Source organism: Hylobates moloch, unplaced genomic scaffold (assembly GCF_009828535.3).
Source record: "Hylobates moloch isolate HMO894 unplaced genomic scaffold, HMol_V3 SCAFFOLD_13, whole genome shotgun sequence".
Lineage (NCBI taxonomy): Eukaryota > Metazoa > Chordata > Mammalia > Primates > Hylobatidae > Hylobates > Hylobates moloch.
In genome coordinates, this window is record NW_026652288.1 from 42,538,178 (window position 1) to 42,563,775 (window position 25,598).

The window sequence follows — 25,598 nt, forward strand, 5'->3', positions numbered from 1 at the left end:
CTGATTATTTATGTAAAAATTCTTTATGTATACTGACAGCAGCTGAAAGCAGCCACAGGTAGACGTAACCACTATGGTTTGGGGTAGGGGCTAAATATACAATGTTAAAAGATACCACAACTTCATTGATTTCCTTGTTACAAATATTTATGCAAAAAGCAGATTATGTAATTTTTATATAACAAAGAATTTCTGAATTTTTAGTATACTATAAGCTAGGATAATAAACACAATTTGTAATATATAATATTCATATAATAAATGTAAGATTAAGGCATTTGGCCTTGTAAATGAAAACTTTATGTTGCTATCTCTCATTTTCAAAGTTTTATTTTTAAAGAAAATGGAAATTTTGAGATAATGATCTGTACATCTGAATCAATGCTGACATTACCTGGCATAGCATTCCCACTTATGTCAGCATTCATGACAGCAGTGAAAACAAAGAAAAATAAACATTAAAGGAGGATGCTTAAAAGAAAGGGAGATGTAAAGCAAAGACTTACTCTGAAATATAAATAATATTCCCTTGGACAATAAATCTAAGAAAACTAAAGTTGACTAGAAATCTGTGCCGAGTATCATTAACTATACTACTTGATCCAAATTATAAGTTATCATTCTTACAACAAATCTTTATATATTCTGAATATACAGAGACATGTGAGATTTCAATATCCAATCTCATTTGAGACTCCTCAATTGTTTGGTATTTTTGACATACATTAGAGCACAAAAGTAGTATAGTCTCCTATAGTCTCAAGTACCATACAGAAGTAAATACTTCTCAGGAAATTTTAAAAAGTTAACTAAAAATTTTTCTCAGTATTAACTGTACTCTTAATTATATAGTTTAGAAACTATATACTGACTAATTTAAACTCTGTTTTGAAGAGCCTCTGATTTTCAAGATGATAGTGGTCTATAAATCTATAACTTTTAGGTATAATTGCTTTAAATACTTCATAAAAAATACTAGGATAAAGTTGAAGTGTGAATATGCCTCCTCAAGTATATGGGCTCTGGATACTATGAAGATTAAAACATGACTATTAATTGTAGTTGCACCAGATCTGTTCTAACTTGAATAACACTAATTGAATTAAAATGAAATTAACAGCCTGCCTATATATTTAAATCATACCAACTAAGTCAAAATTTTTCTTACTCATCTTAAGAGTAATTTATTAGACATTTTACTTGGGATAGAATGCTAGAATAACAGTGATCCTCTGAGGAAATCAGTCTTTTTTTAAAAAAAGTCTTCCACAAACTATAAAACCAATAAAAATTGTATTATTGGAGAATAATTAAGGACTTACCATGGTATCAACAATGATATTAGCAACAGTAAATATTTTAAATATTTACAGTGATATTCTAATATGATTGGCCTATGGTAAGTCTCCAACATAAAAATATCCAGGTCATCATTTTTCTTTAAACACCAATTTCCCCACAGTAGCTAATCTGCCTAATGTACATCTCCCATTAAAACCCACATGCTGGCCGGGAGCAGTGGCTCACGCCTGTAATCCCAACACTTTGAGAGGCCAAGGCGGGAGGACCACGAGGTCAGGACTTCGAGACCAGCCTGGCCAACATGATGAAACCCTGTCTCTACCAAAAATACAAAAATTAGCCAGATGTGGTGTTGGGCACCTGAAATCTCAGCTACTCGGGCGGCTGAGGCAGGAGAATTGCTTGAACCCAGGAGGCAGAGGTTGCAGTAAGCCGAGATCACACCATTGCACTCCAGCCGGGACGACAAGAGCGAAAGTCCATCTCAGGAAAAACAAACAGACAAAAAAAACCCACTTGCCAGCCTTCCTACCCCTACCATGTGCACCTCTGCCTTTACCCACCACTTTCACTATACCTCTTCTCAATATGCACACAGAGCATTATTCACTTATGTGCATAATGTTATAAAACTATTTGGTGTTTTGATAGACTGTTCAAAATCAGGGAAAAAGCTGTGGGAAACAGATGTAATTGAGGAGAGCTTACGCTAAGGGCAAATTTCCAGCAAAGCCGGATAGCCTACGTGAAATCCACTCTTGCCCCCGATCCTTAATCTGCCCCCAAAAATCTTCATTTCATTTCATAACACTCTGAAATCCCACCAGTTACAGACTTACTGGTATCCCTTTTAAAAAATGTAAAGTATATGAAAGTTAAAGAGATTATTTACTATTTGGACTCTGTGTAAATTAATTTAATAGGACTATTTTCCTCATAGATTAGCTGAGATCAACAGCACTACTGGAACTGGAAATGCAGATTAAAGGAGCACTGAAGCAAGCACTGGTTACGTATGTAATACTGGGAATAAGTAGCTAACATGGAAACCTGGTGATACCATGGCAGCACACCGTACCAGGAAGAACATGGGCTCCTGAACACTCCTGGATTTTAATCTGGTTCTACCACCTTTCCTGTGACCTTGGGCAAGTAACTTAACCTCTTCACATCTCAATTTGCTCTACTATCAAGTAAGATAATATTTCCCCACAAGGTTGTTATGTAAGACAGAATGACACAAGTGCCTTGCATATAACAGATTCTTAAAAAAAAAAAAAAAAAAAGCCAGTTTACTTCTGTTCCATGTTCATTATTGAGGCAAGAACAAAAGGCACCAAGGAAGAGAAAGGAGTGGACTGGGTAGAAAAGAAGGATGCAAAAGAGAAACTCCTGAAAATTCCTCCTTGAAAACCGGGTTCAATCAAGAGAAGGTAAGAAAATATTTTTGTTTTCTTTTCTCTACTTCACTCTCATTCTTTTCTCATGATCATATTGTCTTAATCCCAAGACTCAAAATTCATATGGTACAACTAAATACAGAAGACTATGTTATGAACTGTTCGTATTATATTAAAGAGAAAGTAGATCACAGAAGGTGGACTGAGAACCAATCTTTCATTCAATACAATGGAACAAATATTACTGAATGCTTTTTATGGTGTGTCTCAGGTGATTAGCAGGAAGTGGAGGAGAATGCAAAGATGAGTAAGAAAAAAATTCCTTGCCTTTAAGGAGTTAGTAGTGTTAAGCTTTCTGATTTCAGAGAATTTTTAGAGCATTCATCTTTGGGAAACACAATCAGTTCATAAGTTATGGACTTTTGCCCATTCTGTATCATTATGAATAGCAAATGTTAGGGCATGACGAAGAGATGTTACAGAAAACTGATGGCTTTTACAATAAAGATTCTACTTTTACTATTAGTCAAATTTTTATTATTAAATTTTTAATACAAAAAATTACCTGCCAAAATTTCAGTGTTTCGTGCAGCAATTGTTTTAACTTTTATTATTCCTGATTCAGCAGCCTGCAAGAATAGAAATAATTAGAACACAAAATTTACTGCCAAAATGAATTATCTATGGAAAATAAGTCATATGTGGTAGACAAAATATCAAGCAAAAAGTCAGTCACTACCCTACCACCTTTTTAATTTTCAAACCATCAGATACTAAGCCCAGTAGTGACATACACGTTAAATGTAATAAAACATGATTAATTTGATTATTCACATGCAAACTCTGAATGCACTACAACATGTTGCCTTCCTCTGCCTTAAGGCATTATCTGGAATACCTCAATCCCCTGCAAAGTTAAATTTTCCGAGAATAAAAATAACAAACAAAAACAAAATCTACTGAAAATAATTAGGCTCCTTTTCCCCATTTCAAGCCTCCTCTCCCTCCACCACACACAAAAAATTATAGAACACTGCAAAATCAAGTGAAACTACTGTGTTGGATTTATTTATTTATTTTTGATGGAGTTTTTTTGCTCTTGTTGCCCAGGCTGGAGTCCAATGGCACGATCTTGGCTCACTACAACCTCCGCCTCCCTGGTTCAAGCCATTCTCCTGCCTCAGCCTCCCAAGTAGCTGGGATTACAGGCACCCACCACCATGCCTGGCTAATTTTTGTATTTTTAGTAGAGTGTTTTATTTTTGTACTTTTTGTATTTTTGTATTTTTAGTTAGCCAGGCTGGTCTTGAACTCCTGACCTCAAGTGATCCACCCATCTCAGCCTCCCAACGTGCCGGGATTACAGGCATGGGCCACGGTGCCCAGACCTGTGTTGGATTTTAAAAGCTACTTTTTCTTTTTTGAGAATGGATAACCAAACACTTCATTGACTGTAGTATGTTTAGCGGGCAGTACTGGCAAGTCACATAGTATTTTACAGAATGCCACAGAACTGCACTGTCCAATTTGGTAGCCATTTGGCTACATGTGGCTATTAAGCACTTGAAATGTGGCCAGTCTGAATTGAGCTATGCTCTAAGTGTAAAATATATACTAGGTTTTGAAGACTTAGTATTAAAAAAAAGAATATAACCTATCCCCTAAATATTTATATTGACTGCATGTTGAAATAATATTTCAAATTATTACGTTAAATTATTATTACAATTAAATGTCCGTTTCTTTTTACTTTTCTTCACCTTTTTTTAGAGACAGGATCTTGCTGTACTGCCCAGCCTGGAGTGCAATGCCACAATCATGGCTTATGGCAGCCTAGAACTACTGGGCTCAAGTGATCCTTCCACCACCATCTTCCAAGTAGCTGGTACTATAGGTACATGCCACCATGTCCAGCTAATTTTTTAGGTTTTTTTGTAGAGACAGGGCCTTGCTATATTGCCCAGGCTAGTCTTGAACTCCTAGCCTCAACCAATCCACCCACCTCAGCCTCCCAAAGTGCTAGGATTACAAGCATGAGCCACTGCACCTGGCTTCTTTTTACTTTTTAATGCAGTTAAAAATTACATGTATGTATTACATCCGTAGCCCACATTATAATTCCATTGAAGAGTGCTGAGATATAATATTGACGTATTATTTCCATCATAGAAACTTGGAACATTTTTATTATTTAGAAACATGCTATTTTATACATACACTGTTATCTATACTTCCAAAGATAGTAAGTACGTACTCATAAGAAGCTATATGTACAAGTTTTCTTATTAATTTGCTTGCTACTTGGTCATTTATTTTATCTCTTACTGCTTGCTAAGGGACAAGTGGTAGCAGTCTCTAAAGGTTTAAAAATAATCACGTAAAAACACCAGTATGCTATGGCCTGTTGGTCTGACAAACAATGAATTGATGTCTAAAATAAAGAACACGTTGTAAGATATACCATGTGCAGTAGACTTCTGTCATTTTGTTGACTCCAAGCCTGTCAAGCACTTGCTTGTGTTTGAAGAATTCCTAACTTCATAAATTTTGGTGCAAAACAGAGCCTATGTTCCACTATTAAAATTGAAAATGTACATGCTTTTCCACATGCCCTGCTGGCAGCCTATGCTTACCCACAGAGATGTACCCCCCAGCAATTTTGAATGTGGAGCCTAGTAACAAAGAGCAGAGACAACAAAGAATTCTTTCTGATGACAGCAATAGTGAAAGCAGTATCTAGTTTCCGAAGGCAGCAGAACCAGTAGTGGCCTAGAATGACCAGCATACCCAGAAGTGCAATCAGCAGCATCCAGTCATTATTCAGCAGACACAGCCGTAATGGTCGTGCTGGCATGAGTTTTGCCATGGTTCTAGTTGTTTAGCCTCCCCTTTGTTCATATACTTTTTCTAGGGCTGGCTCCATCCAGCCTTCTACCAACTCTGTAAACCACTCAATATCCTATCAGTAAAGTTTATTTCAGCTTAAATCAGCCAGAGTCAGTTTTCATTGCTCACAACTAAGAAGCCTAATGGATACACTAGGACTTATTTCTAAAACTTTAGAAAATGGAAAGGTCCCAAATTAAATTAGTACATCTCCTAGAAGAAAAACACGGTCGAAATGAATTACTTCAGGGAAAGATTATTGGTTTTCTGATTATTTGGGCAGTGAATATTAGAAACACCGGAAGCTTTTAAATAAGTCCTGATGCCCCGATTGCAACCTAGTTAAGCCAGAATGACTGCTGGTAGGAGCCAGCCATCAGTATTTTTTTTTTTTTTGAGACGGAGTCTCGCTCTTTCACCCAGGCTGGCTCGATCTCTGCTCACTGCAAGCTCCGCCTCCCGGGTTCACGCCATTCTCCTGCCTCAGCCTCCTGAGTAGCTGGGACTACAGGCGCTTGCCACCACGCCCAGCTTATTTTTTGTATTTTTAGTAGAGACGAGGTTTCACCATGTTAGCCAGAATGGTCTCGATCTCCTGACCTCGTGATCCACCCGCCTCGGCCTCCCAAAGTGCTGGGATTACAGGCATGAGCCACCACGCCTGGCCGAGCCATCAGTATTTTTAAAAATCTTCATGTGTTTCCAACATACAGTAAAATTCAAGAGACTACAGCAATAATATAAGCAAGAGATGATGATGGATTGGCCCAAGATTGTTAGTGATAGAGATGGTAAGAAGTGGTGAGATTATCGATATACCTCGAAGATGTACAAACCACAGCAAATTTACTACTGTAAAAATTATAGAACACTGAAATTATTATGTATATTTTGTAACATTCACACACCCCATCTCAAATTATCTTGGATCAATTTCTTACTGAGGCAGTGGAAATCAATCTGTGGTCACTGAAATTTCTTCCATCTTCATTTTCAAGTTTAACTTCTCCCCTTTCTCACTATGGCCCTATATACCTTGCATAGGTCCAAAGTCAATATGTGGTTTTGCTTCGGTGCAAACAAAGATTGATTAAATTGAGCCATCATAAATATGGATGTAATTTATCCAGACTTTCTAAATTCTAGTCAGCCAAACCTTAACGGTTTCCAAAATCCATCCTGTGGCATGCTACATGATAGATGTCAGTAAATGATTTCAAATTCGCCATAGTCCTGACTTCCTGAGATGAATAAGAGTTGAACCATGAATGTGTGCACATGTCTAATAAATATCTTCATGCAAACACACAATAAGGAGAAGGGAAAGGAAGTTTGTTTTTCATTTTGAGACCAGGTCTTACTCTGTCACCCGGGTGGGAGTGGCAATGGCGTGATCACAGATCACTGCAGCATGGACCTCTAGGCTCAGGCAATCCATCCATCTCAGCCTCCTGAGTAGCCTGGGACCACAGGCACACACCACCACACCTGGCTAATTTTTTTTTTTTTTTTTGTAGAGACAAGGTCTCCCTATGTTGTCTAGGCTGGTCTCAAACTCCTGGGCTCAAGCGATCCTCCTGTCTCAGCTTCCCAAACTGCTGAGATTATAAGGGTGAGCCACCATGCCTGGTCAAGTGTTTTTTAAGCAGTTCCAAAATGGTATTTTAAAAGATACGTAATCAGTATTTTCATTCCTAAATTCAAGGAATTGCCAAAAGGACTGTTTGTTGCCTTAGATATAATTAGACCTATCACATAGCTCCTCATTTTTAACATACAAGTCTCTACCGTCAAAATACTCTGGAATTGTATCATTTTATTCTCATAGGCACCCTGTGTTGATGGAAAATTTCACTATCAATGATTATTGACACACTTGTATATCACTTAGGTATGAAATAAGACTAGCCTACATCTTACATCTTTAAGGTTATTCTGTAGGAACAGAGGTCTTCGCAATCAGATTTCCTTCTATGTATCAAGGATTGTAGGTGTGAAAAAAAATTGTTAGCTTCTTGTTTTAAAAGTATTCCCTATTCTGATCAGATACCATGTATATCTGTAGGGAACCTAATAAATTGTAAACATGGTTGTTGTTTTTTTTTCCTTAATTGATACTCATGCAAAAAAAAAAAAAAAAAAAAAAGAAGAAGAAAAGAAGATGAAAAAAGTTCTACAGACTTGAATAGAAATGATATAGGTTAAGGTAATCTTTTCTATTGCTGAAGACAATCTGTGAGTTGGAAAGAATGCCAAAGCCTTAAATACACTGCAGCATTTAATATGTTACTCTTAATCTTCTCAAGAAACATTTTCTTCTTTTCTCAAAACCCTTTGCTGACTGCTTTTCTAAGACCACCTAGAATATCCTTGACCTCATTTCTCACTCAGTAAACTCTTCCTGTGTAATACCATACAGCCAGCCCTCCATATCCACTGGTTTTGCATCTGTAGATTCAACCAACTGCAGATCAAAAATATTTGGGGGGGGGGGATATACACACACACACATTTTAAAATACAGTATAACAACTAGTTACATAGCATTTACATTGTATTAGGTATTATCTAGAAATGACTGAAATTATATGGGAGGATATGCACATGTTATATGCAAATATTACAACATGTCATATCAGGGGCTTGAATATCCTCAGATTTTGGTATTCCCTGGGGTTCTTGGAACCAATTCCCTGCAGATATCAAAGGATGGCTGTAATTTCATGGTTTCATTTACTTTCTAACTGCTGAAGACTTCTAAATTATATTCCTGTTTCTGATCTGTCTCCTATACTACAGAAATTATTAACCTAAACGTTTAAAAGGCACCTTAAATTCGACATGTTGAAAATAGATGTTATCATTTCCTTCTACCCCCAAACTCCTACCTCAGCCAGAAAAACCTATTTCTTCTTTCTACAATTTCTATTTTTCTTACCAGCAGCATCATCTATCCAGTCACTGACCAGATACCCGGGTTTTTTCCCTCAACTCACAAGTCTAATCAGCCACGAAGTCTTTTTGGTTAACCTATCTTGTATCTTTTTCTCAAATCTCACTCCCACACTTTAGTTCAAACACTCATTATTAACCTAAATGAAGAAATGTCTCTACCTACAATCCTGTCCTCCATCCATCCACGTCTCAATTCTTCAATGATTCCCTAGTGCCCACTCCTACTAGTGTTTCTCAAAATTTAGTACAGTAGTGTAAGGACGTCTTTTAAAAGGAAGAAACAAACTAGGCACCTACCCAGTCACTGACAAATTTACATGTATATATAAATACAATCAGGAATATACTCTTTATAGGTCTTCAATTATAGTATCAACATATTCACAAATGAGATACAAACCCAAATTAGTACTAATTTAATGTGACAAATAATGCTTTGCTGAAATTAAACCACTAGTAACAACAAGATGATAGCTGTAGACTTATGGTGCAGGTCCTTCTGATTTTGTCACCCTCCTAGTGTCATAAGCAGTGACGGAAATCTTTTCTTCCATCACTTTCTTCTATGGTAACTAGTGAAAAGCCTTTCTACCTTTAGTACTGTCTATGGCTTGTACCTGTAACACTTTATCTTATTCATCTCATTATGTCTGTTTCTTCGTACTACCTATAAGAATAATAAAGATAAAAAACGTATCTCATTCATATCTCTATATTATTAATGTCTATCCCAGTGCCTTTCATACAGTAGCTATATAATAAATGTTCCTAAGGGAAGAAATGGAAAGTTCTAAATGTACCAAAAAAACTTTAGTATTTTATACACACACACACACACACACACACACACACACACAAATTATATCTACAAGTGCCAATTCTAACTCACTTAAAAAGGGGAGATGGACTTTACTGTATCACAAATTGAAACATCCAGAGGTAGTCTCATCCAGAGATTTACAATGTCATCAGGGTTGCAGTTTCACTTATCTGCCATTCTCTTGGTTCTGCCCTGTTCCATGAGTAGGTTCATCCTCAGGCTGCATCCAACCTTGGCAACAACGGCTGCAGCCATTCCACACCTCAAATTTCATATGACACCATTTTGAAGGAGAGAAAGGGTCTCTTTCAGTAGCTTTAGAGAAAGAAAGAGAAAACTTTTCTTTCCCAGAAGCACTCACTAGCACTATGTAATTGCGCAGGAATGGAGGTGAGGTGGGGAACAGTTAGGAGGATTTAAAGTAGACTAATCTTAAGGCCAGAAGTAGTGGCTCACGCCTGTAATCCCAGCACTTTGGGAGGTCAAGGCGAGAGGATCGCTTGAGCCTCAGAGCTCATGACCAGCCTGGGCAACATAGGCAGATGCTGTCTTTAAAAAAAAAAAAAAAAAAAAAAAATTAGGCAAACGTGGTGGTGTGAGCCTGTAGTATCAGACACTCGAGAAGCTGAGGTGGGAGCTCAGGAGGTCGAGGCTACAGTGAGTTGTGATTGCACTGCCACACTCCGGCCTGGGCAACAGAGAAAGACCCTGTCTCAAAATAAATAAATAAAAATAAAGCAGATTAAGTTAATCATGGTACCCTGGAGTTAGGAATGAGAGTCCAAAGGGTTGAAAATGAGAGAAGAACATAGCCTACCACTGAAGGAAGCAAAAGGGAATGGATGGTAGCAAAGGAATTAACAAATGTCCACCATCAAAACTATGTACAGATTTACACACACACAAAAAGTTATTTAAAAGGTTATTTTTTCCACAAAAGTTGCTGTTCTGCTTGTTTTTGTTTTTGAGATAAGGCATCACTCTGTCAACAGTAGTGTAAGGACATTCTTTGAAAGGAAAAAACTAACTATGGACCTACTCAGTACAGTGACGCCTTCATAACTCACTGCAGCATTGAATTCCTGGGCTCAACCAATCCTCCTGCCTTAGCCTCCCAAATGGCCGGGACTATAGGCACACGCCACCACGTCCAGCTAATTTTTTAGTAGAGATGGGGGTCTTGCTATGTTGCCCAGGCTAGTCTCGAATTCCCATCTCAGTGATCCTCCAGTCTTGGCCTCCCAAAGTCCCAGGATTATATGCATAAGCTTCCACACCTACCCCCTGCTCTGTTTTTAAATAACAAATGTTTTTCACGATGTCTATGAGAATAAAACCTGGATATTAAGGCAAATTTACCAAAGGTCCAAATTATTTATCCACAGGACACAGCAAGAAACAAGAGCTAAAGAAGAAATGTGAGGCTGGGCATGGTGGCGCAAGCCTGTAATCCCAATACTTTGGGAGGCTGAGGCGGGTGGATCATTTGAAGTCAGGCATTCAAGACTAGCCTGGCCAACATAGTGAAATCCCATCTCTACTAAAAATACAAAAAATTAGCCGGGCAGTAGTGGTGTGCACCTGTAATACCAGCTACACAGGAGGCTGAGGCAAGGGAATCGCTTGAGCCTGGGAGGCATAGGTTGCAGTAAGCCTAGATCATGCCACTGCACTCCAGCCTGGGCGATGGAGCGAGACTCTGTCTCAAAAAAAAAAAAAAAAAAAAAAGTGAAATTCAAGTTAATGGCAACTTAGATAAAATAATGTACTAATGAGACACAAGAGAGGTATGGAGCTGCCTGAAGACTTGTGATTTCAGATGTCAGGTAAAATCAAAAGACCTGAAGTCAAGTGTACACCGGGAGTACTTGATACATCTAGAACACCCTTTAGGTGACAAAATGCTCACAAAACAAATACTACATTGAAATCAATAAGATTTTCTTCTGTAACATTAAATTATTCTACAACCCTAAAAACCTCTAAAAATATATACCTATATGACATTCTATTCTAGAACCTCTAGCTTCTAGGAAACAAAATTTCCTTAACAAATCAAAGACTGGAATGCAGATTACATGAATATAACTAAAAATATATACATGGTATTCCCATATAGGTGGTATGCTTTTTCCTTCCTTTTCCTTTTTTTTTTTTTTTTTTTTTTTGAGACGGAGTTTAGCTCTCGTTGCCCAGGCTAGAGTGTAATGGCGAGATCTCAGTTCACTGCAACCTCTACCTCCCGGGTTCAAGCAATTCTCCTGCCTCAGCCTCCCGAGTAGCTGGGATTACAGGCGTTCACCACCATGCCCAGGTAATTTTTTTTATTTTTAGTAGAGATGGGATTTCGCCACATTGGCCAGGCTGGTCGTGAACTCCTGACCTCAGGTTATCAGCCCGCCTCGGCCTCCCAAAGTGCTGGGATTACAGGCGTGAGCCACTGTGCCCGGCTGAAGACTAAATTTTTAAGAAAAGGATGGGCGTGGTGGCTCACGCCTGTAATCCCAGGACTTTGGGAGGCTGAGGCGGGCAGATCATGAAGTCAGGAGTTCACGACCAGCCTGGCCAATATGGTGAAACTAAAATACAAAATTACTAAAAATACTAAATTACTAAACACTAAATTCACTATAATGCAAAGCATTTGTATACCTAGGAGGTGCTAATTACGTACTTGTTGAAGATTAATTTTTTTTTAAAGATAGAGTTTCACTCTTTCACCCAGGCTAAATTACTAGATTACTAAAAATACTCTACCAAAAATACAAAAATTAGCCAGGCATGATAGCGGGCGCCTGTAATCCCAGCCACTTGGGAGGCTGAGGCATCAGAATCGCTTGAACGTGGGAGGTGGGGGTTGCAGTGAGCCGAGATCACACCACTACACTCCAGCCTGGGCAAGAGTGAGAGACTCCATCTCCAAAAATAACAACAACAAAAAAAAAACAAAGAAGCCAAAACATGAAAGAGAGAAGCAGCAGGACGTATTTGGAGACTAGCAGGTAACCTAGTTGGGCTGTAGTATAAAGGCATATGAAGAAGACTTGAGGGTGATAAAGCTAAAAAGGAAGGTTAGGAAAATCAAGAGAATATTAAATGCTATGTTAAAGTCCTAGAAGTAGAGTAGACATTCTGGGCTTCTGTATGGGTGACATACAGAATGATTTGAAGTCATGTATGCTATTAACATATGTCAAAGGCCAGGCACAATGTTACTACTAGCATAATAGCTGAGAAAACAGAAAAAAGGAGAAGTATGCTAAAAATTACAGAGCTGGAAGGAACAGGTGACAGTGAATAAAGAGAGATGAGGGAGAGAAGATAGCCAAATATGACTAAAGTAGGCAACAGTGCTAGATACCATTAATAAAATAACTGAAATAGGGGGAAAATGACATTTTGAGGAAAAGACCAGTTCAATTACAAGAAGTTCTATCTGGCTGGCCACGATGGCTCACACCTGTAATCCTAGCACTTTGAGAGGCCGAGGCGGGCAGATAACCTGAGGTCAGGAGTTTGAGACCAGCCTGACCAACACAGAGAAACCTTGTCTCTACTAAAAATACAAAATTAGCCAGGCATGGTGGTGGGCGCCTGTAATCCCAGCTACTCAGGAAGCTGAGGCGAGATAATCACTTGAACCCGGGAGGCAGAAGTTGCGGTGAGCCGAGATTGCGCCACTGCACTCCAGCCTGGATAACACGAGTCTCAAAAGAAAAGAAAAAGAAGAGGCCAAGCGCAGTGGCTCATGCCTGTAATCCCAACACTTTGGGAGGCCAAGGCAGGATCACCTGAGGTCAGGAGTTCGAGACCAGCCTGGCCAACATGGTGAAACCCATCTCTACTGAAAATACAAAAATTAGCCGGGCATGGTGGCAGGCACCTGTAATCCCAGCTACTCAGGAGGCTGAGGCAGGAGAATCGCTTGAACCCAGGAGGCGGAGGTTGCAGTGAGCTGAAATCGCGCCATTGCACTTAAGCCTGGGGGACAAGAGCGAGACTTTGTCTCAAAAGAAAAAAGAAAGAAAGAAAAGAAAAAGAAGAAGTTCTACTGATGCATGTGAAAAAACATCTTAGATGTGTTTGATGTGCAGCTGGAAATCCAGATCTACACTCAGTAAAGAGAGCAAATGAGTGAAGTAGACTTAAGAGTCATCAGCATCGTAGCAAGGCCAGAGGCAATAGGAGTGGATGATGTCAAGCAGGTGAGCATGGAGAAAGGGAAGATATGAAGACAGAACCTGGGAGACACTGGTATGTAAAGAAAAGGATGGCCGGGCACAGTGGCTCGGGTCTGTAATCCCAGCACTTTGGGAGGCTGAGGCAGGTGGATTGCTTGAGCTCAGGGATTCGAGACCAGCCCAGGCAACATGGCAAAATCCTGTCATTATGAAAAAATACAAAAATTTGCCAGCCGTGGTGGCATCTGCCTACAGTCCCAGCTACTCAGGAGGCTGAGGTGGGAGGATCATTTGAGCCTGGGAGACAGAGGCCGCAGTGAGCCAAGATAGCCCACTGTACTCCAGCCAGGGTGACAGAGTGAGACCCTGTCTCAAAAAATAGAAACAAAAAGAAAAAAGAAAAGGATGTGGAACACTGAGAGGGGAAACAGGGAAGTACAGTGTTACAAAATTCAAAACTAGAGGGTTCCAAGATGGAAAGAATAACCAATAGTAACAAATAATGAAGCAAGGTAAACAAATGGGAACAATAACAAAAACAATAAAGTTGTAAAGGCATGTGCAGCATGATATAATGGAAAATGGGAGACGAGTTAGAGATGGACTCGTGGACTCACATACCATTTCCACCATTTTCCAGCTTTACTACCTTATGCAAATTACTAAACCTGTCTAAACCAGTTTCCTCATCTGTAAAATGAAATATTTAATATGGCATGTTGCATTAGAGTCTAAAGATGCAAAGTTCCAAGCCTAGTGGGAAGGCAACATCTTATTCAACCTTGAGTTAACTTCATGAGAATAAAGGCAATTTCTCAATTATTTCTGTGTTCCTGCTGTGCTTTTTTAGGAGACTCATAAATTTCTGTTAAATTATAACAGTAACAGCAAAACCTTCGACTTCATACATGGTTGAAAATGTTCAGCTATACTTACATAAAGGAAAAAAGAAAAATAAATCAAATTTTGAAATATATCTTCCTTTTTGGCTTATAAGTTAGAGACTATGTCTTTTATTTTTTCTGTCACCAAAGCACAGGTAATCATTTATTTCAGTTTATAGCTTTCAATATATAAAGCATGAATATATTATATTACGCTTATGGGAGAAAGAACACAATGTCAAGAGGAAGAAACTACAATACATTATAAAATTCTAAACCAAAACAGATCCCATGTAAGCTCGTAAAGATTATCCAGCCCTCATCTTCACTGTCATAAGGTCGTGCAAATGAGGTGTTAACCCAACCAGGAGAGCCAGTGACATTAGTCACAGTCCCTAAAATATCTGGTTAAATGGCAAATCCTGTCACAGCAAGTAGAAGGTATCTCTTTTACCAGGGGTCTCCCTAAGCCAGTGAACAAAGCAAAACACCTGGATACTGAGGAACTCTATCACAAGAAATCTTTGCTTTTCTCTGCCAGCCAATTTCTATCAGGTCTGAATGGGTAACAGGAAACTTAAAGTACATAGCCTGGGAAGACTACTTGCACTTTTAAATTATTTATACCCTTACTGATTCTGCATCATTTAAAAAGAGAGAAAAGAAATCTATCCAATTCCCTAATTCTGACCACCTAAACTCAAATGAACTTCTTTCCCTTTACTCTTCTACCACCCATTCCCTGGACTTCATCATCCTCTAGTACTGGGCAATCTGAAATCCGGGATTCCCACCATTGTCCCAACTCCTATCCTTCTAGCTCTCTCACTCCCCAACCCCATTGCTCTTTGATGAAATAGGTGCTGCTAGCCTTTAACCTTCCCATCATCATCCAATCAATCCAAACTATTGGCTTTCCTTCTTTGGGAATCCATCCTAGCTCTCACAATCCACCATTATTTCAACCACTCTTCCTGCTAAGACTCTTAAGTGTTCCAAGACAATTTCTCCTCCACTTCTCCAAAGTGATCCACTGCTCTCCTCAAACTTCCCACCCCCTACTTCTTTTATCACTTAATTATTCCTAGTAACAAGCTTGTTTCTTATCTTCCCAAGAAAGCAGAGGCCACAGACCAAACTGTCCACAACTTGTCGCTTCCTTCTGTCAAATTCGTCACATTCAAACCCGGTTTTTCCTTTGTCCTTCCTCTGTCAGAAGATAATGTGTCCTTTCTCAGATTGAAATCCTGTTCATATACTTATGCCACTGAAACTTCAGTTTTCTCTAACGAGTTTTACCCTTCTCTCCTGTATCTTTAACCTCAGTCTGCCCAGCAGCCTTTTTCTTTAATGTGGTTTCCCAAAGTTCCTTTTCCAGTCCTGATACTCTCACTCTATACACACACTCTTCCTGGCCCATTTCATCCACTTCTATGGTTTCTAATATTATTTATAAACTGATACTCCTAAATTTGAAATTCTAGACCTCCCTCTTAAGTGCCAAACCATCATTTTCAAACACCTACTGGTCAGTTCCACTTGGATGTTACACATAAATCTTAAACTTAATGACTACTCTGCCGGGTGTGGTGGCTCACACCTGTTATCTCAGTACTTTGGGAGGCCAAGGCAGGCAGATCACCTGAGGTCAGGAGTTCGAGAGTAGGCTGGCCAACATGGTGAAACCCCGTCTCTACTAAAAATACAAAAAATTAGCCAGGTGTGGTGGCACACGCCTGTGATCCCTGGTACTCAGGAGGCTGAGGCAGGAGAATCACTTGAACCTGGGAGGCAGGGGTTGTAGTGAGCCGAGACTGTGTCACTGCACTCCAGCCTAGGCAACAGAGACTCCGTCTCAAACAATATAAATACATGACTACTCTTTTCCCCCAAAACATTTCCTCCTCTTTTATTTCTTCACTTAATGATCCACCTAGTTTCCCAAGCCAGAAACCTGGGAGGCATCACACATTTCTCTCTCTCCATTATATAAAAGGTTACCATGCCTTGGTAATTTTTACCTTTTCAATCTATACTCTCTTTCACTACTGTCTAACTTAATGCCAAGCAACCTTCTGTCTATGTCCACTACTGCTTCAAAACAGAGAATCATCATTTTTTAAACTTTGCTCTCTTTGCTTCTGTCTCAATACCCTCTAATTCTTCCTACCAATTGTCAAGGCAATGTTACTAGATATCAATTTGATCATATTACTCTCTTTCAAAAAGCTCTAATGGCTCCAATCATCTTCAGTATAAAATTTATTTTACATGGAATACTAACAACAAGTGCTATTTCCTCTGCTAGGAATGACTCCCCTCCTCCAACTTCCAGGCTCAGTTAAATATCCCTCATCTGTACCTGCAAATAGGAAATAAAAAAAAGTTTTTATTCATGAAATACATAAACATAAAGCTTCAGAGGTCTCTTCCTCTAAAGGCCACTGAATATTAATCACATAGAAGTGATCATGGAAGGCTTCAAAGTAATTTTTAAAACAAAGAAAAAAATTCATACAAATATTCCCAAATTAGCTAGTACAGTTGTACTAAAAAAAGTTATACTGCTAAAACATGAAGATTTATGCATAAGGACTAAGAAAAATAGAAAAAAAGAGAAAGAGGTTATTATAAAATGACAGAATAAAGCCATAGCCACTACAACAACAATTTAATATACAAAGGATAGAGTTAAAAATGAAAACAGTAAGGTAGGAAAAACCATGTAGAAGTCCAAAGACGGTAAGTAAATATCAGTAAATAAGGCACTATCCTTTATCAATACTCTTTTATTGGTTTTTCTAACAGATTTGAAATCTTTAAATCCAGCTTATTATTAATTTTAAAAAAGAATTACATGGCCAGCCTGGGATATGCCTATAATCCTAGCACTTTGGGAGGTGGAGGTGGACAGATTGCCTAATTGCAGGAGTTGGAGACGAGCCTGGGCAACATGGTGAGACCCTGTCTCTACAAAAAAAATACAAAAATCAGTTGCGTGTGGTGGGACCTGTAGTCCCAGCTACTCAGGAGGTTGAGGTGGGAGAATCACTTGAACCCAGGAGGTCAAGGCTGCAGTGAGCCAAGATCCTGCCACTGCACTTCCAGCCTAGGTGAAAGAGATCCTGTCTCAATAAATAAATAAATAAATAAATAAATAAATAAATAAATAAATAAATAAATAAAAATAATAGTCAAGCACTATGGCCATAAAACGCAGAAATGACTAAAAATTTGAAATAAAGACTAAATATAAAATGTCTCTGTTAACTAGCTTCTTAGACTTTGCCTTAAGGTTTAGTTGGCACCCAAAGAGAAAAATAAAACCAAAATCTTACCAGTTTCTTGAAGAACAAAAGCCAAAATCTGGCACTCTTATTAATTTAATAGAGAAAATTTAATTCAGCCAAGCTATTTCTTGAAAGTCAAAGCTTTGTCCTAAAACATCATCATAATTAGGCTAATGACTCTCTTTGTTTTAAACCTATGACACAGTCAAGATCATTTTTCAATTCCTAAAGTACTGCCCAGTGTCACTGGGTAAGAAATCAAAAAGCTTTCGTTCAACAAATTCTTATAAACATGTACCATATACAAAATTATGTATCAGAGATAATCATAAGAATTACTTTTGCTATTATCTCAAAGACTAGGTGCAATTACAAAATATCTCTCTAGCCAGTGTTCAAGTAAAAACTAATAAGCTTTTTCGTTTGTTTGTTTTGAGACAGGGTCTCGTTCTGTCTCCCAGGCTGGAGTACAGTGGCACAATCACCACTCACTGCAGCCTTGGACTGTCTGGGCTCAAGGGATCCTCCAGCAGCTTCTGGCTGGGCACGGTGGTTTACACCTGTAATCCCAGCACTTTGGGAGGCAGAGGTGGGCAGATTGCTTGAGCCCAGTTCAGGAGACTAGCCTGCCAAAACCCCGTCTCTACAAAAAAAAAAAAAAAAAAAAAAAAGCGAAAACTTAGCCTGTCGTGGTGGTATGCACTTGTAGTCGCTGCAACTCGGGGGGCTGAGGTGGGAGAATTTCCTGAGCCAGGGAGTTCGAGGTTGCAGATCACACCAGTGCACTCCAGCCTGGGCCACAGAGACCCCATTTCCAAAATCAAAAAAACAAAACAAAAAAATGTAATAAATGGCAATTAAATTCCCAAGCTAGACCACAACAGCCTATAGAGGAACCACAGTTTTCGTATGAATTATTAGAACTGCGAAGTCAGTTCTACAAATTATTGTTGAAATTACAAAATAGTGTTTGATATTTTCTAAATGAGAGCATTTCTCTTATAATTAAAACAACTGAAGTCTTTAAAATTCTCTAAAACAGCCTAATTCTTTAGATTTACTTATTATAACTTTCAACAGATATAAAAAAATAATGAAAATCAATATCAAAACAGACTATTGACTATGTGAAATAAAACATAACAGCCATCTTTCAAAAAGTGGCATATCTGGTTTCCATCACTGGGTAATACTTTATTAAAGAAATACAAGATGGAGTTTGTTGAAAACTGATAAAACCAATGCACTTACAGAAAAGTTAATACTCCTTACAAGCCTAAAATCCAAAATTTATTGGTCAAGTTCTAATTACATAATCTTCATAATAATAAAGGTATATTTAAATAAATATGTAAATATGAAATCCCTCGGTGAATTTTTAGGGCAAAGAGTAAATGAAATTGCAGGTAAAACAAATTATATTAAACAGGAATAAAAATAAAAATAGCCGGGCGCTGTGGCTCACCCCTGTAATCCCAGCACTTTGGGAGGCCGAGGCGGGGGTATCATCAGAGGTCGGGAGTTCGAGACCAGCCTGACCAACATGCAGAAACCCTGTTTCTAGTAAAAATACAAAATTAGCCGGGCCTGTTTCTGGTGTTTTTTTTTGTTTGTTTTTTAGAGAATTTAAATGGCATTTTAAGAGAAAAAGCAAATAGTAACCAACTGTTAAATATTTCAACTCAAGAACTATTTGGAGAATTTAATTTCCATGTATTATTTACTGGGGTCTCTTTAATAATACCCCTTTGCTCTGACATCTTTCCCATACATAATATAAAACCATCCTTTAACCCTATTTTACAGCTGAAAAAAAAAAAAAAACCTGAGGCTCAAAGAGGTTAAGATTTATTGCTGGAACTAAATTCAGGTGTATTCGCTCTGACTGCAAGCCCAACTTTCCACTACAGTACTGCTCATAACAACAAGGTTTAACATGATTATGTGGATCTTCAATATTCTTCATAAATTAGGTGGCTCTAGATAGTTTATTAACACGTCAAAGGATTGATACAGAGTTAAGCTGAATGATATATACCAGAAGGAAAACTGTTTCCAATTCAGTGATACGCCATAAACGTGAGGAGTACAGGTTTCAACAAGATGGGTGGATACTCGTTTCGGGGAGCAACAAACAGGTTTTTCAATTTTGGTTTGGCCAGTTTCGAGTAAGAAAAAGGCGAGAATAGGCTAGTGTACAGTACACCTAGCTGGATTAACTGAATAGGCTCACTTCATGAACTTCACTCCTAAACTGGGAGGACAGGAGAGGGGAGAAAATCAAAGTGCCTCAGCCTTCTCCAGTGGAAACTATAAAAAGCCCTTGTGGAACAACCCACCGACTCAGAAATCTGGAAAGGTGAGGCCTGAATGAAAATTAGGAATGGAAACTGGGGTGAAGCACTGGGTCTAACAGGACCAGGCATGCTCACAGTGCCTTCTCCTGACGTCACCCGAAGCTTACCTCTTTGACAGGTGGGAATTTCTTCTTGCACTCCAGTGACAAGGCGCGCAAGTCGCCCTGCATATTCTCCAGCAGCTTCTTCACCGCCTCGGGGCTGCTGGTGCCGGACATGATCCTCCAAGGTCCCAGCCAATTTCCGAGAGGTACAAACAAGCTCTGGCACTGTCAGCTCCTTGGGGACACAGGCAGCTCCCTCCCGGTGTCTCTGGTCCTTCAGCAGCCCGCTTCTTGGGCCCTGGGCTGCGAACCCGGAGCCTGCTCGAGCGTCCACCAGCAGCCTCCCCGCAACACCTCCGGCTTCTCTCGGAGGCGTCCCCCGCAGTCGCCCCGCCCTGCTAGGCTCCGCCGACTCTGGCGGAGGAGCCCACAAGGTGGGCAGGTCCCTCCGCTGCCGCGGGGCCCAGCCACGCCGGGTGTCACCAGCCAACCTGGCGAGAAGCTTCAGCACCAGCTCCCCAGGCCCCTAAGACTAGCCGACGCCATTAGCCAAGTCGCCCACAATTCCGAGCGCTGCCGGGACACGTCAGCCGCACTTCCGGGCACCGTGGCCTCAGCCACCGCCGCGGCCAACCCCGGCGGCAGGCCGTCGGCGGGGCGTGGCTGGGGCGTGGCCATGCTGGGGCAGGCAGGATTCCGGGTGGGCAGCGATTCCCACAGCCCCACCCCCGGAATCAAGTAGGCTGGACAGGGTTTGAGGCGTCAAGATTCGCTTCGTGGTCGTTAACAAGTGCCTGAATACAGCCCCCGGAGTACTCCTTGGCATATCTCTTTGCGTATGTTTGTGTTAAATTGTATTTCGGTGTAAATAATTTGTTTCCCTGTAGATTAATCTTAACGTGTCTCCTCCCGCTTCATTTCGAATCTCTGGACTAGTGGCCCCAGATCAGTGGTTACCTCCTGTTAATATATATATTTTTTTCTTTAAACGCAAGTGGTGCACTTACTGTGGGGTAGCCTTTTATTTTCCTCATCTCTAAAATGAGACTACCCTCTGCTCCACGGCTTCCGCAGGCTTCCCATCTCACTCAAAGTAAAAGCCAAAATTCCTCCAATCACCTACCAGGCGCTAAGAGATCTGTCCCGGCCCCTTTACTGACAGATGCTCCCAGCTAAAAGGAGAGTTTCGGAAGAGTTGGGCTGCTGGTTCTTCTTCTTTTTAAATCTTTTTTAAAAAAATTTATTATTATTATACTTTAAGTTTTAGGGTACATGTGCACAATGTGCAGGTTTGTTACATATGTATACATGTGCAATGTTGGTGTGCTGCATCCATTAACTCGTCATTTACATTAGGTATATCTCCTAATGCTACCCTCCCCCCTCCCCCTATCCCACGACAGGCACCTGTGTGTGATGTTCCCCTTCCTGTGTCCATGTGTTCTCATTGCTCAATTCCCACCTATGAGTGAGAACATGCGGTGTTTGGTTTTTTGTCCTTGTGATAGTTTGCTGAGAATGATGGTTTCCAGTTTCATCCATGTCCCTACAAAGGACATGAACCCATCATTTTTTATGGCTGCATAGTATTCCATGGTGTATATGTGCCACATTTTCTTAATCCAGTCTATCATTGTTGGACATTTAGGTTGGTTCCAAGTCTTTGCTATTGTGAATAGTGCTGCTATAAACATACGTGTGCATGTGTCTTTATAGCAGCATGATTTATAATCCTTTGGGTATATACCCAGTAATGGGATGGCTGGGTCAAATGGTATTTCTAGTTCTAGATCCGTGAGGAATCGCCACACTGACTTCCACAATGGTTGAACTAGTTTACAGTCCCACCAACACTGTAAAAGTGTTCCTATTTCTCCACATCCTCTCCAGCACCCGTTGTTTCCTGACTTTTTAATGATGGACATTCTAACTGGTGTGAGATGGTATCTCATTGTGGTTTTGATTTGCATTTCTCTGATGGCCAGTGATGATGAGCATTTTTTCATGTGTTTTTTGGCTGCATAAATGTCTTCTTTTGGGCAGTGTCTGTTCATATCCTTTGCCCACTTTTTGATGGAGTTGTTTGTTTTTTTCTTGTAAATTTGTTTGAGTTTATTGTACATTCTGGATATTAGCCCTTTGTCAGATGAGTAGCTTGCAAAATTTTTCTCCCGTTCGGTAGGTTGCCTGTTCCCTCTTATGATTCTTTCTTTTGCTATGCAGAAGCTCTTTAATTAGATCCCATTTGTCAATTTTGGCTTTTGTTGCCAATGCTTTTGGTGTTTTAGCCATGAAGTCCTTGCCCGTGCCTGTGTCCTGAATGGTATTGCCTGGGTATTCTTCTAGGGTTTTTATGGTTTTGGGTCTAACATTTAAGTCTTTGATCCATCTTGAATTAATTTTTTGTATAAGGTGTAAGGAAGGGATCCAGTTTCAGCTTTCTACATATGGCTAGCCAGTTTTCCCAGCACCATTTATTAAATAGGGAATCCTTTCCCCATTTCTTGTTTTTGTCAGGTTTGTCAAAGATCAGATAGTTGTAGATATGTGTTATTATTTCTGAGGGCTCTGTTCTGTTCCCTTGGTCTATATCTCTGTTTTGGTACCAGTACCATGCTGTTGTGGTTACTGTAGCCTTGTAGTATTGCTTGAAGTCAGGTAGCATGATGCCTCCAGCTTTGTTCTTTTGGCTTAGGATTGACTTGGCAATGCGGGCTCTTTTTTGGTTCCATATGAACTTTAAAGTAGTTTTTTCCAATTCTGTGAAGAAAATCATTGGTAGCTTGATGGGGATGGCATTGAATCTATAAATTATCTTGGCTAGTATGGCCATTTTCATGATATTGATTCTTCCTATCCATGAGAATGAAATGTTCTTCCATTTGTTTGTGTCCTCTTTTATTTCATTGAACAGTGGTTTGTAGTTCTCCTTGAAGAGGTCCTTCACATCCCTTGTAAGTTGGATTCCTAGGTATTTTATTCTCTTTGAAGCAATTGTGAATGGGAGTTCACTCATGATTTGGCTCTCTGTTTGTCTGTTATTGGTGTATAAGAATGCTTGTGATTTTTGTACATTGATTTTGTATCCTGAGACTTTGCTGAAGTTGCTTATCAGCTTAAGGAGATTTGGGGCTGAGATGATGGGGTTTTCTAAATATACAATCATGTCATCTGCAAACAGAGACAATTTGACTTCCTCTTTTCCTAATTGAATACCCTTTATTTCTTTCTCCTGCCTGATTGCCCTGGCCAGAACTTCCAACACTATGTTGAATAGGAGTGGTGAGAGAGGGCATCCCTGTCTTGTGCCACTTTTCAAAGGGAATGCTTCCAGTTTTTGCCCATTCAGTATAATATTGGCTGTGGGTTTGTCATAGATAGCTCTTATTATTTTGAGATACGTCCCATCAATACCTAATTTATTGAGAGTTTTTAGCACGAAGGGTTGTTGAATTTTGTCAAAGGCCTTTTCTGCATCTATTGAGATAATCATGTGGTTTTTGTCTTTGGTTCTGTGTATATGCTGGATTACATTTATTGATTTGCGTATGTTGAACCAGCCTTGCATCCCAGGGATGAAGCCCACTTGATCATGGTGGATAAGCTTTTTGATGTGCTGCTGGATTCGGTTTGCTAGTATTTTATTGAGGATTTTTGCATCAATGTTCATCAAGGATATTGGTCTAAAATTCTCTTTTTTTGTTGTGTCTCTGCCAGACTTTGGTATCAGGATGATGCTGGCCTCATAAAATGAGTTAGGGAGGATTCGTTCTTTTTCTATTGATTGGAATAGTTTCAGAAGAAATGGTACCATCTCCTCTTTGTACCTCTGGTAGAATTCAGCTGTGAATCCATCTGGTCCTGGACTCTTTTTGGTTGGTAAACTATTGATTATTGCCACAATTTCAGAGCCTGTTATTGGTCCATTCGGAGATTCAAATTCTTCCTGGTTTAGTCTTGGGAGGATGTATGTGTTGAGGAATTTATCCATTTCTTCTAGATTTTCTAGTTTATTTGCATAGAGGTGTTTATAGTATTCTCTGATAGTAGTTTGTATTTCTGTGGGATCGGTGGTGATATCCCCTTTATCATTTTTTATTGCATCTATTTGATTCTTCTGTCTTTTCTTCTTTATTAGTCTTGCTAGCAGTCTATCAATTTTGTTGATCTTTTCAAAAAACCAGCTCCTGGATTCATTAATCTTTTGAAGGGTTTTTTGTGTCTCTACTTCCTTCAGTTCTGCTCTGATCTTAGTTATTTCTTGCCTTCTGCTAGCTTTTGAATGTGTTTGCTCTTGCTTTTCTAGTTCTTTTAACTGTGATGTTAGGGTGTCAGTTTTAGATCTTTCCTACTTTCTCTTGTGGGCATTTAGTGCTATGAATTTCCCTCTACACACTGCTTTAAATGTGTCCCAGAGATTCTGGTATGTTGTGTCTTTGTTCGTGTTGGTTTCAAAGAACATGTTTATTTCTGCCTTCATTTCATTATTTTCCCAGTAGTCTCTCAGGAGCAGGTTGTTCAGTTTCCATGTAGTTGAGCGGTTTTGAGTGAGTTTCTTAATCCTGAGTTCTAGTTTGATTGCACTGTGGTCTGAGAGACAGTTTGTTACAATTTCTGTTCTTTTACATTTTCTGAGGAGTGCTTTACTTCCAACTATGTGGTCAATTTTGGAGTAGGTGTGGTGTGGTGCTGAAAAGAATGTATGTTCTGTTGATTTGAGGTGGAGAGTTCTGTAGATGTCTACTAGGTCTGCTTGGTGCAGAGCTGGGTTCAATTCCTGGGTATCCTTGTTAACTTTCTGTCTCGTTGATCTGTCTAATGTTGACAGTGGGGTGTTAAAATCTCCCATTATTATTGTATGGGAGTCGAAGTCTCTTTGTAGGTCATTAAGGACTTGCTTTATGAATCTGGGTGCTCCTGTATTCGGTGCATATATATTTAGGATAGTTAGCTCTTCTTGTTGAATTGATCCCTTTACCATTATGTAATGGCCTTCTTTGTCTCTTTTGATCTTTGTTGGTTTAAAGTCTGTTTTATCAGCGACTAGGATTGCAACCCCTGCCTTTTTTTGTTTTCCATTTGCTTAGTAGATCTTCCTCCATCCCTTTATTTTGAGTCTATGTGTGTCTCTGCACGTGAGACGGGTTTCCTGAAAACAGCACACTGATGGGTCTTGACTCTTTATCCAATTTGCCAGTCTGTGTCTTTTAATCTCCCGGTGTGCCATTTTTTAAGCCCGTTGGAAAAACGCAGTGTTAGGGTGGGATTGACCCGATTTTCCAGGTGTCATCTGTCACCCCTTTCTTTGACTAAGAAAGGGAATTCCCTGACCCCTTGCGCTTCCCGGGTGAGGCGATGCCTCGCCCTGCTTCGGCTCGCACATGGTGCGCTGCACCCACTGTCCTGCACCTACTGTCTGGCACTCCCCAGTGAGATGAACCCGGTACCTCAGTTGGAAATGCAGAAATCACCTGTCTTC

The 25,598-nt window shown here is 39.7% G+C and overlaps 1 protein-coding gene across 6 annotated transcripts in view; it reads right to left on the reverse strand.

The window, feature by feature from the left end:
• Positions 1–20,694, reverse strand: part of MON2 (MON2 homolog, regulator of endosome-to-Golgi trafficking) — a 132,989-nt gene extending 112,295 nt beyond the window's left edge. For 4 of the 6 annotated variants that reach the window (XM_032173180.2, XM_032173179.2, XM_032173177.2 and 1 more), the window contains exons 1-2: positions 20,183–20,694; positions 3,268–3,331 (exon numbers count right to left, since the gene is read on the reverse strand). In XM_032173180.2, the coding sequence (XP_032029071.1) occupies positions 3,268–3,331; positions 20,183–20,293 (175 nt within the window). In that variant the 5' untranslated portion in view covers positions 20,294–20,694. Of the gene's footprint in view, positions 1–394; positions 412–3,267; positions 3,332–20,182 lie in introns of those variants that run through there. The other 2 variants (XM_058426981.1, XM_058426984.1) reach the window with 2 other exon arrangements.
• Between the last annotated feature and the right edge of the window lie 4,904 nt (positions 20,695–25,598).